This window comes from Rhinatrema bivittatum, chromosome 2, assembly GCF_901001135.1.
Source record: "Rhinatrema bivittatum chromosome 2, aRhiBiv1.1, whole genome shotgun sequence".
Taxonomy (NCBI): Eukaryota; Metazoa; Chordata; class Amphibia; order Gymnophiona; family Rhinatrematidae; genus Rhinatrema; species Rhinatrema bivittatum.
This window is the reverse complement of record NC_042616.1, coordinates 643,457,774-643,472,388: the sequence shown is the minus strand read 5'-3', so window position 1 is coordinate 643,472,388 and position 14,615 is coordinate 643,457,774. Positions and strand designations below refer to the sequence as shown.

The 14,615-nt window shown below is 41.0% G+C and overlaps 1 protein-coding gene across 3 annotated transcripts in view; it reads left to right on the top strand.

The window, feature by feature from the left end:
* TOX (thymocyte selection associated high mobility group box) overlaps window positions 1-10,788 on the top strand; it is a 570,927-nt gene extending 560,139 nt beyond the window's left edge. For 2 of the 3 annotated variants that reach the window (XM_029591351.1, XM_029591352.1), the window contains exons 8-9: window positions 3,362-3,513; window positions 9,248-10,787. In XM_029591351.1, coding sequence (XP_029447211.1) covers window positions 3,362-3,513; window positions 9,248-9,284 — 189 coding nt within the window. In that variant the 3' untranslated portion in view covers window positions 9,285-10,787. Of the gene's footprint in view, window positions 1-3,361; window positions 3,514-9,247 lie in introns of all 3 variants that reach the window. The other variant, XM_029591350.1, reaches the window with a different exon arrangement.
* Window positions 10,789-14,615: the final 3,827 nt, after the last annotated feature.

Here is a 14,615-nt window from a genome sequence, read left to right as displayed (position 1 = left end):
GCAATGGAACTCATTTTAGAATTCTTTCAAGAATCTCTTTGTTGGACCTTACCTGGAGGGGTGCAATTTTCAAAGCATTTGCACAGATAGATATATATTTACCAGGTAAAATGGTCAAACTGAAAATTGCCCTCCTCAAATGTGTGGGCTTCCATAGCATTTATCCACATTAAAAAAAGGCATTCCTGTGGGTGTGTTTAGGTGCAAGGGAAGGAGTAAAATAACAAGTGTGCACTAGTCCCCGTCCGTCCCCCCCCACCCCCGCTCTACAGGTGCAAAGAACACAGATTCTTGTAGCACTAGACCTTGCACCTGCTCATTTTCAGAGGGAAACATAATGGGGGGGGGGGAATTCTCTTTGAAATTCACCTAAGTTCTGTATTTTGAAAATTGCCCCCTCAAAGCTCTTGTTGTTTTCCTGCACTGGTTATCACACAATGATGAGGACACAATATAGACTGCATAGCTTGCATCACATATCGATAAGGATTCTAATCTGTTTGAGGTTTGTTTTTAATAATAGGCAACATTTGGGGTCAATTATAGGTAGCCCATGTAATTGGAATGTACACAGAAAATTTTACTGCAGGTATTTTGTATCTGATTTTCAGAGCAACTACTTGGATAGTTTCTTTTTTATTTTAAATTAGCTAGCATAAATTATGTGCACTAAAAGCACCTGTGTGCGTTACTCCTACTCTTTGTGCCAGCGGTCGAGAGGGAAATAAAGTGAATGTATTTTTGAAAATGCCAAGTTCACACAGTGATCTCCTACCTTGATTCACAAATAGCCCCAGGGACCCCTCTTATTAAACCCACTAAAAGCACATGCTCTGTGAAAGCTCATGTGTACGTTTCACCAGACAGCACAAACCCATTTTCAGACAGGTTGGGTCAATGGCTTTGAAAATTGGTCTCTCAATTGGGCAATAGGATTTACTTTTCTTTTAACAAAGAAATATATAATGACTATGACTGGTCTGACAACAATAACAGCTTCATCCATCCCAGCATGTATATATGTTTAGAGAATACCCAGGAACTTATTTGTCCAGATGTATTCCTTCCTTGGCTGTTCTGTACCCTAGGAAAAAAAATCATTAATATCTGTCAACTTCTTTTATAACCTTAAGGGAAAAAAAATCTTTGTATGATATCACGAAGACAGATTTTCAATTTCCTCGTGTAATAAACAGATGCTTTAGGATTTGGATGTAATTTAAAGGTTTTAAAAAAAAATCACATGGAGATTGATGCATAAATCAGTTGAGAAGACAAAAACCTTGATGCCTGTTGAAAATACCTCTCCAGACAGGCAGGAAATGAAATTAGTTGATGGTAAAGTGTGGAGATGAGGATCACTGTTCAGTTCTGCTGCAGGCTTTATTTTTTTTTTTTTCAAAAACTTGCTACAGTGGCAGAGTGAAATGGCTAGGGCTACAGAAATCTAATTAAGGAGCAAATGTCCCATCTGACATCAAATTAATCTTTATCAAGTTCTCAATTTTTATTTCAATCTGGCACGCAAAAATGAAATTTAAAATTCTAGGCATGTTGCACAACAGTTGGTGATTTCCTCTGGAGCATTACAATGCAAAACATTTAGCATTGTTTAATTAGACCCCTCAGTGCTTGTTTTTGTAAACATTTATTTTCTTGCATTTTGTCATTGTTTGCTCAGGACTTAGATGGGTAATTCACAAATATTGGCTAACGAGCTGTGTCCCAAATCACCTCTTTATGCACTGGATTAGCTTGAAAATAAAATCTAAAATAATTGTTTTATAGCCAAAGACCTTTCCATTGAGCTACCTTTTAAAGTGGTATCTATATACAGGTGTCTTACACTTTGACTTATTTTTAGACTCTTTATATTTCTATATCAGTAGGTTTGAGCTACTGGTAGCACTTGTTTATGCATTTTCAGTTAGGTCATTTACTCTTCTTTAGGATAGATAAAATGGGAGCACTGTTCTGCACTATTCTATTCCTCTGCCCTTGAGCAATCATCTTCTTGCAAGCAGGAAAGGGCAGTTGCATTTTCTTGGTTGTGTGACCCTAGACTTCTCTAAAAACAGATTGCCACTAGTATTGGAAAATCTCAAATGCTTTTGTAGCATATGAGAGAGTCTCATGAGGACTGATATTGAATCCCACAGTTTGGTATCTGAATTGGATGTAAGCCTAAGTTACAAGGTTAAAACACGAGCCATAAACAAAAAACGTGAGTGCTTGGATATGTAAGCCAGAGACTATTTGATAATTATACACAAACACACACACACACACACACACACACACAAATCTTTATTAGTACATCTTAAAATTCATGCAACAACTTAAAAACTAATATTTGGCTAGTGGCAAGAGGAAAACAGAATCACATGACCAATGACGCTTTGGGACTCCCTTTATCATTGCCCCAGGGGAGTTATGAATTGTAATTATTGACTGATTTGTTAATGTATTCATTTATGTTGGACTGATATCATGCTGATCTTGCTGATAGGAATTTTTTTTTAATATACTTGGCTGAGTATTAACATACTGTGTACAATCAATAAAGCCTACCTTTCTCTCACCCTTTGCACAATATTGGATATACCTCCACCAAGCCTTAAAAAAAGTATTTTTACTTTAAATTCATATGCTTGGTATCTTTTGTACCTTGTTCGCACTTTGATTTTAGATACAGTAATAAGTTGTTTAGAACCTTTTCACTACAGCAACAACTGTTAAAAAGCTTGAGCTGAAATTTGTGCTAGTTAAAAAAGAACAAGTGCAAATAAAAGAAGAAGCAGATGGTCCTTTTGTGACTGAATGAAGGGAAAGGGTTTGGAGAACAATATATGAATAGGTGTAGTCAAATAAAACACTCAGCCACCTGCTGCCTGTGTCTTTGAAAAAGATTCTGTTGCATATTCTGGGAATTAACTACCAGTGTATCCTTAGGTTTAATAGAAATGCTAGCATGAAGGAACAAACAGACTGTGCCTATGTTGATTGACTTGTCCTCCATAGGCCCTAGATTGTTTCTATACAGTGCTTCCTAGCTTCAAACGATGTTATGTTTTTCACATTTTTTTTTAATCACAGGAAAGGCTGAAACACTCACGTATTTGCCTCTTTAACATTTTAGAGCATTTATTTAGCCACAAAGGGTCCTATCATTTTCAAAGCTTCTTTTTTTTTCCAGCATAGGTATAGAACCTAAGAAAACCTTTTGAAATTGAGGCTGAAAGAATAAGACAGTGGCATTGTACATTGTATGTGCCAGAACAGATGGCTAAGGAATGAACTGCATTTCAAACAGCTTTATATATGATGATTGTATATTTTACTGTCTTGATTTTTCCTTCAGGGATTTACTCTTCAACAAGAATACCAGAATCTTATCAACCCAACATCCACAGCTGCACAAGTTGTTACGCAAGCAATGGAGTATGTTCGTTCAGGGTGCAGAAATCCTCCAGCACAGACTGTGGACTGGAATATTGACTACTGCAATAGTGGGTAAGCAGTCAATGAATGCCACCTTGTGCTGAGCTATGTTTATGACACAAGTGGATGGTTATAGGAGGATAGAAAGTCACACAAAGTAATTATAATTCCTTACTAGTGGAAGGAAGGGGGTTCAAGAGCTTTCTTTTTGTCTATATAAAGGAAGATTTTGAAAGAGTGCAATATCTTATTATGAGGTGAATAAATTATGTGGTGAGGTGGTGAGGACAAAAACAGTAAACAAATTCAAAAGGGCATGGGATAAAAACTAGATCCCTAAAGGCTTGAGGATGATAATGAAGAGAAGGGTGCATGTGGGTAACCTGCACGGAATGTCTGTTAGTACCTTTAACAGAAGGCACGAGGGGATTAATATCCTTAACCAAGTAGCCTTGAATTTAGACACAACTGGAACATCGCTCTTCACTTTGACGGAAGGGCAGGCGAAAAAGGGTATTGAATTCTGAAGACAGCCAACCCTGGGCCTCAACTTTTATGGTCTGGGGTACTGATTCACTGACATTGGGGATAAAGTTTCTACAGCCAATTCCAAAAGCAAAGAACGTTAAAGCAGTATTGTCAGAATTATCAGGAAGGCTGCTCACCACATAAAAATGTTGAAGTAATTTTGTTATGGGTTTGACAGTTGCTTGGTCTTACTTGTAAGTATACTATTCTTAACTTAAGGCATGGGGGTAACCTGCATGGAGCAGCCATTACTACCCTTGACAGACATTTGGGGGTAACCTGCATGGAGTGGTAGTTACTATGCTTGGTGGAGGTAACTTGCACAGAGTGGCAGTTGCTGCCATGGGAAGCTTCTCTGGGCAGACTGGATGGACCATTTGGTCTTTTTCTGCCGACAATACCATGTTACTATGTAAGGCAAACACTCAACATATTTGTGAGCCATTGACTCAAGATCATGTTTTAATTGGCTGGAAACATCTCTGTGCATTCTCTGATCATGGAACATGCATACCCTGGACTACATCCAGTTAGTAAAACTTGATACTTCCTGTTTAGAAGGGGGCATAGCCAGAACTGAATTATTTAAGGGGTCCAAAGTTAGCACAGGTGGACGTGTGGCTGGTCCCCCACACCACCCCCATTCTTTACCCCATCCTATGTGATTCTTCACAGCAGTGGCTTCAAAACTCTTTTTATCTCTGGAAACGTTCTGTATCTCTCCTGTCTCTTTACTCTCTCCTTGCTTTGTTGCTGCTGTTTCTCACACTCCCTCTGTGGTCAAAGCAGTTAGTTTTGTACAAGGTTTAATCTTTCCAGGTGGTGAAGAGCTATCATGTAAATAGGCTTTCAGCTAGCCCAGGCACTCCTGAACTTTTAAGGGGCTGAGAGGAGGTGGGATAATTAATTACCTGTCAAAAGTAAACAGAAAGACTTTGATGGCCTCAAACTTTTACATGTTGAGCACAAGGATGGTGGTGTTTCTTGTTCAGTTTAGCCTACTTATATGGCAGGGGATCATGGATTGCCAGTGATTCCAATGCCTCCAGCCCACTAACTGTAAGGGGATGACTCAAATGGGCTATAACCCTGCTGCTAGGGTTTGAGGCCTGTGCCAAAATAAGAGGGTGCAGCCCCCCAAGACCCACCCATGATTACACAACTGGTCTAGAAAGAGAAACATTTTGATATAAAGGATGATTAAAATAAAAGTTGATTTTCTATGATAGTGCCCTTTGTGGTCTTACTGCTCTTTTGTCATTTGTACATTGCAGCCAAAGGAGTTATATGAATTTTATAATAAAATATTCAAAGTGCAATAACTTTCTTTGTTCAAATGCATCTAGACAAATCATATATATATTCTGGTAGCATACCACGGACGTTTGATTGATTCTCAATATATGTAGATAATGTGTAATATTTATACATAATAGAGATGTGATTCGGCCGAACCTTTCGGTTCCACCTTCGTTATCAGCCCGCCGCAGGAAATTTTCTTTTCCCGTGGTTTGGGACAATTTTTTCGGCCGCCCCGAAAAATGAATTTTCCTGACATTTTGGGAAAATCCGCTTCACACATCCCTATTTAACTATAATCCCCCCACCCTTCCGACCCCCCCAAGACTTACCAAAAGTCCCTGGTGGACCAGCGGGGGTCCCGGGAGCGATCTCCGCCTCTCGGGCCGTCGGCTGCCAGTAATCAAAATGGCGCTGGTGACCCTTTGCCCTTACCATGTGACAGGGGCTACCGGTGCCATTGGTTGGCCCCTGTCACATGGTAGGAGCAATGGATGGCCTGCCAGGTAGAGAATCCATCAAGCTAGGTTGAGAGAACATTGTACAAATCTCATCGTTATATGAGTTTCCTCATCAAATCTGCACAAGAGTATACTGTTCTGTTCATACGTCTCTCTCCGCATGTCAAAATGGCCCCTAACCCCTACACTACTAACTAAACCTCACTTCGAGTTACTAGTTGGGCCTCCTATAGTAGCATAAATAGCTAACTACTCTCCCTCTCTCTCTCTATCTCTCTCCTAAAAATGGGCATATTGCACAGCTTAACACCAATGGAAAAGTTGTAGTTATTTTAAGCATTAAAATTATGTGTTATGGCTTTGCACTTTGTGAAGCCAGCCCACTTTTACAAAAATCCCACCCCTGACTCCGCCTTAACGCATATGAAAACACCATAACGCGAGTTGGAAAATAACCCCCTTAGCCAGATAAGTCGTTACTTATCTAGCTAAGGGGTAGATTTTCAAACAAGGCGCATTGGCGTACTTTTGTTGGCGCTCCAGGCGCCAACAAAAGTACGCGGGATTTTAGTAGATACGCGCGGAGCCGCGCGTATCCACTAAAATCCTGGATCGGCGCGCACAAGGCTATGAATTCTGTATAGCCGGCGCGCGCCGAGCCGCACTGCCTACCCCCGTTCCCTCCAAGGCCGCTCCGAAATCGGAGCGGCCTTGGAGGGAATCCTCTAACACCCTCCCCTCATCTTCCCCTCCCTTCCTCTATCTAACCCACCCGCCCGGCCCTGTCTACACCCCCCCCTTACCTTTCTCCAGGGATTTACGCCTCCCGGAGGGAGAAGTAAATCCCCGCGCGCCAGCGGGCCTCCTGCGCGCCGGGCCGCGACCTGGGGGCGGGTACGGAGGGCGCGGCCACGCCCCCGGACCGCCCCGGGCCATAGCCACGCCCCGTACCCGCCCCCAAAACGCTGCTGACACCCCCCCGAAACGCCGCGACGACCGGGCCCGCCCCTGACACGCCCCCCTCGGAGAACCCCGGGACTTACGCAAGTCCCGGGGCTCTGCGCGCGCCGGTAGGCCTATGTAAAATAGGCTCACCGGCGCGCAGGGCCCTGCTCGCCTAAATCCGCCCGGTTTTGGGCGGATTTAGGCGAACAGGGCTCTGAAAATCCGCCCCTAAATGTTGCTGATATTTAGGTTTGCGATTCATTCACCTAGATTTAGGACCCTAAATTAGATGCATAATGCTGCAAATCAGTTCTAGGTGCCTAAATTCCTTTCCAGCCTAACTTCACCCTTGTAGCTACTCATGTTTTAGGCTCCTGAATTTAATTGAGAAATTGAGGAACTCAGCCATAGTCTATTTTCAAAGGCACTTAAACCCCTTGAAAATTGATCATACTCTTTTTATGCAAGAACACTATCCTGGGTCACAGAAGGCCTTGATTATGGCTCATACTCTATTTACTATACTCTGTTCAGGGCCAATGTTGGACATGCTAGGGATCAGGGCAAAAACTTGGGAGTGGGGTTCTTAGTCTTGGGTCATCTCTCCTAACCTTCGTCAGCAGGTCCTATCCTATCTATACATCCAGTGCTGAGTCCTCTCCTTCCTCCTTTTTCCCTTTAAACCCATGGACTTTCCTGGGTCATCTACCCCAGTCCCACCAGTTTGAGTCCTTCAGCCTCCCCCTCCATGTCCTTTCCTGCAGCTGCTGTCCCTCATCTTGAATCCTCTCCTTCCTTCTTTATGTCCCCATGCTCCCTTTCCAACTTATCACCCTCACACTCATCCTCATCTCACTCCTACCCCACTCTAGTCTTTGAGCCTCCTCCAGTCTAACACTTCAACCTGTTCTCCTCCTATCATGGCCCCTAACTGGGTGCTTTCCCATCTACACATCCCTCCCCCAACCTCATCCCTTAAGTTTTTCCTACCCTGTCATGGCCTCTTTCTTCTCCCTTCTGCTTCCTTACCATGATCTTCCTTACCATGATCTTACCAAGTCCTTGAGCTTTTCTTCCTTACTTCCCAAATGGTTCCTCTTAAACCCCACCCAATCTCCAATTTTGTTTACTCCCCCCATAACTTCCCTTGTCTTCCCCTTCCTGCCCTCCTTACCATTTCTTGGTTCTTTCCTTCCCTTTATGGCCTCATGTCTACAGAAACATACTCACAAAATTCTGTTTTCCAGAATCCACAAAATTATGCATAACTCTCTCTGACTGTTCTCTTTTCTTTGTAATTCAGAATCTGCTCCCTCTTCTATCCTTCCACCTCATCTATTCCATTGCCCCTCTTCTTGCTTCTATTTCTTTTTTTCATTGGTTTCCTTTTTTCCTCTCTCCTTAGCATGCACCACCTTAACCCTTCCCCTTCCCTAATTCTGCCCCTATCCCTCACCCTTCTATTTCCTTGTTTTTATTTGTACTTTATCTATTTTTATTCCCCTCCCAAAACCTGCAACCTTTACTCTGCTCATGATTACCCCACCTTCTTCTCAGTAACTTTTCACTTCACCACCATTTCCGCTCCTTGTAACCCTACCTATTCATTCCCCAGCCCCCCACAAGCTAAGCCTATCTCCTCCATTTTTGCCTCTAGGCTCCCTGGTGTTGCCTCTTCCTATCAATGTTTGGCACCCGTACTGCCCAACAGTGAAAATCAATAGTCTGTAAAGGGAATAATAGCAACAAAATGTACTTTAAGCAATAAAGTAAAATAATGTTTGTTGTCAATATAATAATTTCTTATATATGGATTGTAAATTCAGGAAATAAACTTGCTATTTTTACAATATATTTGAATGACATCTTCTACTTCCTCCAGAATAGCTTATGAGCACCATTTTGATGTAAACTCAACATTATTTATTTTTTTCTTTTGCTCGTCATGACTTTTCTGACCTGACAGGCTCTGTGTTTGTGAATAATAAGAATTTGCATAAACATATTCTAGAGCTTTGTGATACTGTTAGAAGTTATATTAAGGTTCTGAATCAGCAAAATGTGGAGATATATGGAAAATTATGTATAAGAAGAAGCTTTCTTGTGGCAGAACTGAATGGTCCCCATTTTAGCCAGCATATCACCTTTAATTTCTCCGTGAAAAAAAAAATCTTGTAGGCCAGATATCTCCAGATATAAAGCATAATACCTTTTGGGCTGGCCTCATGGCTCTGGATTCAGCATGGCATGCTGTGGTATAGTGATCAAGATTTGTATTCCCTATCCATTGGCAACTGTTGGCCTTGTAGAAGCCTTTGCTAGTCAACAAGTAGCATGGAGGGTGCTTCTTTAAAGAGGTGTCCTTCTAGCCATTGAGCCAGCAAGGGTTTCCCAGAGCTATTTGAGCATGATATCCAGAGAATGAGTTTTGTGGTTAGGGGAAAGAAATTACAGGTGCAAGGTAATAAAACACAAAAAATAGAAAAAAAAAACACACTTTTTTTTTAAACATGTAACCTAGTAGTTGAATTTGTCAGTTGCTGATCTGCATTATTTTGATTTTATTCCCACAGGGGCATGCAGAGGGACAAAGCCTTGTACCTCACCTGAAGACCTCAAAACCAACACACCTCTCATTTCCTTTTGAGGAATGCAGGGAAGGAGGCTTAACATCAAGGATTGCTCCGTGCAGTCAGTGTGGTTCTGCATTTTATTAGAAAATTCAAGTTGCTAAGCACTTAGGACAATTTCAGCTTGTGGGTGACACACTCCAAAACAAAAAAAAAATTAGTCTTGCTTCTTTCTTTTCTTTCAGAAATTCTTTATAGGACATTCTTTTCTTCCTCCCTGAAGGAAACTTTGGAGCATTCAAATATTTGGGGGAGGGATTTTTGTTGGTTTTTGCTGTGAAGTGCTACTCTAGTAACTGCCTTAGCAACTGTAGGTATCTGGGATACAAGTCCTGGATTTTTCATTGGTTTTCATGATGGGTGTTTATATGAAACTACTAAAGACTTTTTAAATGGCTTGATGTAGCACTCATAGCAAGTTTGTAAATAGCATCCATGTTACACTCTATTAGAGTATAAATGTGAAATTTTTTTTGTAGCTAAATTGTAATTTGAAACTGGCTCATTCCAGGATTTTTATTTTATGGGGATTTTTTTTTTTTTCATTTTCACAAGAGGGGTTAAATGGCAAGCATTCATATTTTTACTTCATTGTTAAAACAGGTGACTGATAGTTCTATATTTTCAAAATGGAGAAAAATAAAGCAAGTGTACCCATATGGTTTTATTAATAATAATAATAATAATAATAATAATAGTAAAATAAAGATTGGCTTTGCCTCAATGATGGGATTCTAAAGGGGAAGAGGGGAAAGCAAAACACATTTATTTTGTACTACATAAAAACTGCTTCCTTTTTTGGGGTTTTTGTATCACTTCTTGTGTAATGCTTAGTAAATGTCATTTAAGTCCTTTTATGTATAAACCTGCCAAATGCTTACCTGCTATTTTATATTAGATGCAGAAACAGATTGGAAACAGCTAAATTATAACCTTGACATATGGCTGTGTATTATTGTTTCTTCATACTGTGTCTGTATTTAATCTTTTTTTTTTATGGAACTTGTTGCGCCTATTTATGAAATAATAAATATAGGTGTTTGTAAGTAAATTTGTTAGCCTTTTAAAGAGGTTTCTTTGATGTTTGAACTTTTGCTGGCAAATCTCTTCCCCTTCCCACTGCAAATCCCCCGCTGGTATGAGTACTTCATTATCGAGTTTTTACTGTGACATTAATAAAACCAAATCTGATTTTTTTCAGCACTAAATGAAAATGTTCTACACTTATTTCTGCATTTCTATGGCTAATTCAAACTAACTAAATAAAAATACATGTACATATGTATGCTTCTTAATCTTATTATGATGTCACACTCTGTGAATTCATCATGATAATACAAATCTCAAAGGGGTATGATAACCCTAAGGAACTCAGTATTCAAAAATAAGCAAAACAGGTATCTGTATAATTTTTCAAGCTGTGCACTGCTCACCTAGGCTACTTGGGAACTTTTTTTTCTGATGTGAGCCAAATTCAAACAAGCACATACACTAATAAAATTGTACTGTAAAAATTTCACTGTTATCATACTACTCTGATTCCAGGAATAAGGGTTTTTAATTGGTTGGTTTAGATATACCTACAACTGGGTCCGCTGATAAAAATGCAGTCTGGTTTTCCAATTGTGACTGAAATGGAAATGGAAGTAAAATTTAGAAAACAAACAAAAGATGGGAAAAAATTCAGACTGGCTCTTCAAAGTCCAAAACAGGTTTAAGTTAAAATTTACCCTGGGTATTACCTGTTTCCTAGATGTATAACTGTAGGATTAGAATATCTCGTTGATGTTCCTTCTGGGCTCCTGGAACTGCTGTCAATATGTAATGTCACCCTCTTTCTATCTACCCAGGGAATTTTACTAAGGAGGAGAAACAATGGGCAAATTAACTCAGCAATTCTATTCCCCAGCCCTTCATGTGGGATTTTATTTTGTAGTTGTTTTGCCCTCTTACACTGCTTTTCCTGTTGGTATGTTGTTTTTATGTTTCATTTTGATATACTCATTTCCCTGGGCTTTCCTGTTAGAGACATAAATTTCTTCATATACCTTCCTCTTCAGCTTAACATCCTGGGTTAAAGTGTTTGCCCTGACAACATGTACTTACTGGAAGAGAAAACTGGCATTCATATTTTCTTTCCCTGACAAATTTTCCATTTTGAATGAGAAGGGTTGCAGGATTAGGAACCATCACATTTTTCTGGGAGTGATTCTTTATGTTTGTAGATCCATTTAAAAAATTTTTAATCTATGAGCAGGATAAACTGAATTCCTACAAGATAATAACAAAATATCTTTAATATCTATTATGAATCAAGTAATTTTTTTTCAGTCACCATGGGGCGGATTTTCCAAGTTCACAGAACTTAGAAAATCCGGTGGTAACAGGGGGCGGGGGGGGGCGAAACGGGGGGGGGGGCGGTCCTGCGCTAGCCGGCAGCGATCGCACAGCCGCAGTGCGATCGCTGCCAGTGACGCGCTGAATAACTACACCATAAAAGGTGTAGTTATTCAGCGCGAAATAGGCAGCGAAAAGTCTCCTTACCTTTTCGCTGTCTGCGCCGTCTTCACAGTCGGCCCCGGTGATGCCCCAACTCCTCCTCTTCCAGGGCCGACTCCGCCCCGATGTCCCCTTCGCAGGCATGCGCTACGATTTCTAGCTTTAGCACGCTTGCGCTACGCTTGCGCTGGTTGCGCAAGCATGAGATAGCCTTAGAAAATAAGGCCCTAAATAACTTGCTTCTTTTCTACCAATATAAGCTTTTTGTACTGGTTCATTTCCATTCCTTGGCTCATACTGTAGGCATCAATTTGGACTCCTTAACACTAGCTTGAAAAGAGGGAATTTTTTTTCAAGTTTCTGGAATGTCACTTTTGTTTCGCTTGTCGAACTGTTTTGAGGATTTCCCTTTTTCAATAATTTTGTTAAAGGTTTAACTCACTTAGCAAAATTTGAAATGAACCCAAGAAATCATTTAATTTTTGTTATTGTTTTGAGTCTTGGAGCTTTAGTTATTGTCTGTCTCTACTTTACCGTACTGGGGCTTAGGGAGAATACAAAGTTTGGAACTTATTGTTTTCCCTGTGTATATTTTATTGTATTTGCTTTCAATACCCTGAAGGTTATTTAAAACCTCTTCTAAATTTCTTAAATGTGTACCCTAATCAGGGCTGTATAAAATAATATTGTTCAAATAAAGATGACATGGGCACTGTGTGATTGTATGAGATAATCTATTAGAGATGTGAATCGGAACCAGAATCGGTTCAGTTCCGGTTCCGATTCAAATCGTGCATTTTTTTTCATCCGGCCCGATCGGATTTTTTTTTATCGGCTGCGCCCGATCCGATAAACAAAAAACCAACCCCGACCCTTTAAAACCGCTCCCTTAGCCTCCACCACCCTCCCGACCCCCCCCAAAAAACGTTTTAAAATTACCTGGTGGTCCAGCAGGGGTCCCAGGAGCATTCTCTCGCGCTCGGGCTGTCGGCCGATAAACAAAAAACCCACCCCGACCCTTTAAAACCGCTCCCTTAGCCTCCACCACCCTCCCGACCCCCCCCCCCCCAAAAAAAATGTTTTAAAATTACCTGGTGGTCCAGTGGGCCCCGGGAGCGATCTCCCGCTCTCGGGACATCGGCTGCCACTAATAAAAATGGCGCCGATGGCCCTTTGCCCTTACCATGTGACAGGGTAACCATGCCATTGGCCGACCCCTGTCATATGGTAGGAGCACTGGACGGCCGGCGCCATCATTAAAAATGGCGCGGGTCATCCAGTGGACAGCCGGCGCCATCTTTAAAAATGGCGCCGGCCGTCTAGTGCTCCTACCATTTGAAGAGGGCCGGCCAATGGCACGGTTACCCTGTCACATGGTAAGGGCAAAGGGCCATCGGCGCCATTTTTATTAGTGGCAGCCGATGGCCCGAGAGCGGGAGATCGCTCCCGGGGCCCACTGGACCACCAGGTAATTTTCAAAAGTTTTTTGGGGGGTCGGGAGGGTGGTGGAGGCTAAGGGAGCAGTTTTAAAGGGTCAGGGTGGGTTTTTTGTTTATCGGCCGACAGCCCGATCGCGAGAGAACGCTCCCGGGACCCCCGCTGGACCATCAGGTAATTTTAAACCGTTTTTGGGGGGGTCGGGAGGGTGGTGGAGGCTAAGGGAGCGGTTTTAAAGGGTCAGGGTGGGTTTTTAGGTTGTGTCCTAACTCCCGTTAGTGTGCACTAACCCGATTAATGATTTTTTCACGATAAATCAGTGGAATTTCTATTGTATCGCACTCTTTAATGATTAATGACGATTTAAAAAATATCGGACGATATTTTAAATCGTCAGAAAACGATTCACATCCCTATAATCTGTTGGTGCATGAAATGTAGCTGGATCCCCATGGAAGCCAAATGGTAGAATAATAAACTGGACCATGTCACTCAGAGATTTTTATTTATTTATTTATTTCAGATTTTTATATACCGGCATTCGAGACCGCAGTCACATCATGCTGGTTCACATAAAACAGGGGTGCATAGTAAACATAAACTAAAACAATGGTGCGGAAAAGGCAGTTACATATAACAGGGTGATTAGAACTTGGCGGAGAAGGAAGAAAAAGGACAGGTTATTAATTCAAACAAGGTAAACGATAGTAGAGGTAGTTAACCATGGTGTAGATGGTGATAAAGGGTGACGAGATCTGAGTATAGTTTTTTTCTTTAGAGAAGGGGGCTAAAGGTACCTGCCAATAGCCTATTATTTGATCTAGGATATACATGAATTTCAGTTGGCCCAATATTTTGATTAGTTTGTCTACCTTTGGCATGGGGTTTGTATCAAATATTAATTTTTCATTTATTTTTCTAAAGTCAATGCAGACTAGAAAAATAATATCAGGCTTTGGAACAAGATCAATGAAGGAGTACCAGCCAGTTCCTTAGTCCTCTATAAACCCCAGTTTTAGGAAATTTCTGGCCTACAACCTTCCATTTTGCTTCTGCATTTCTATATGACTCCATTCTATCTCATGACCAGTTTAGGAGGTATTTGGACCTCATGCTGAGTTAGCAATATTTGGCTGAGTCATTCTGAAAATACATTCTGATTACCATTGATTAAGTTTAATATTTCTTCTTCCAGCTTTATATATAACTGATTCTTTATTCTTACCTAGATAGGTATATCTGAAGTATTAAGGTGCTGTTCCAAAGTTAACATCTGGTGACACTAACAATACCAAGGTACAATTTGGTGTTGTCTGCTTCTGTAAAAGGTTAATATTAGAGTAATGCAGAATGGCTATATTAGGTTAAGTCGGTG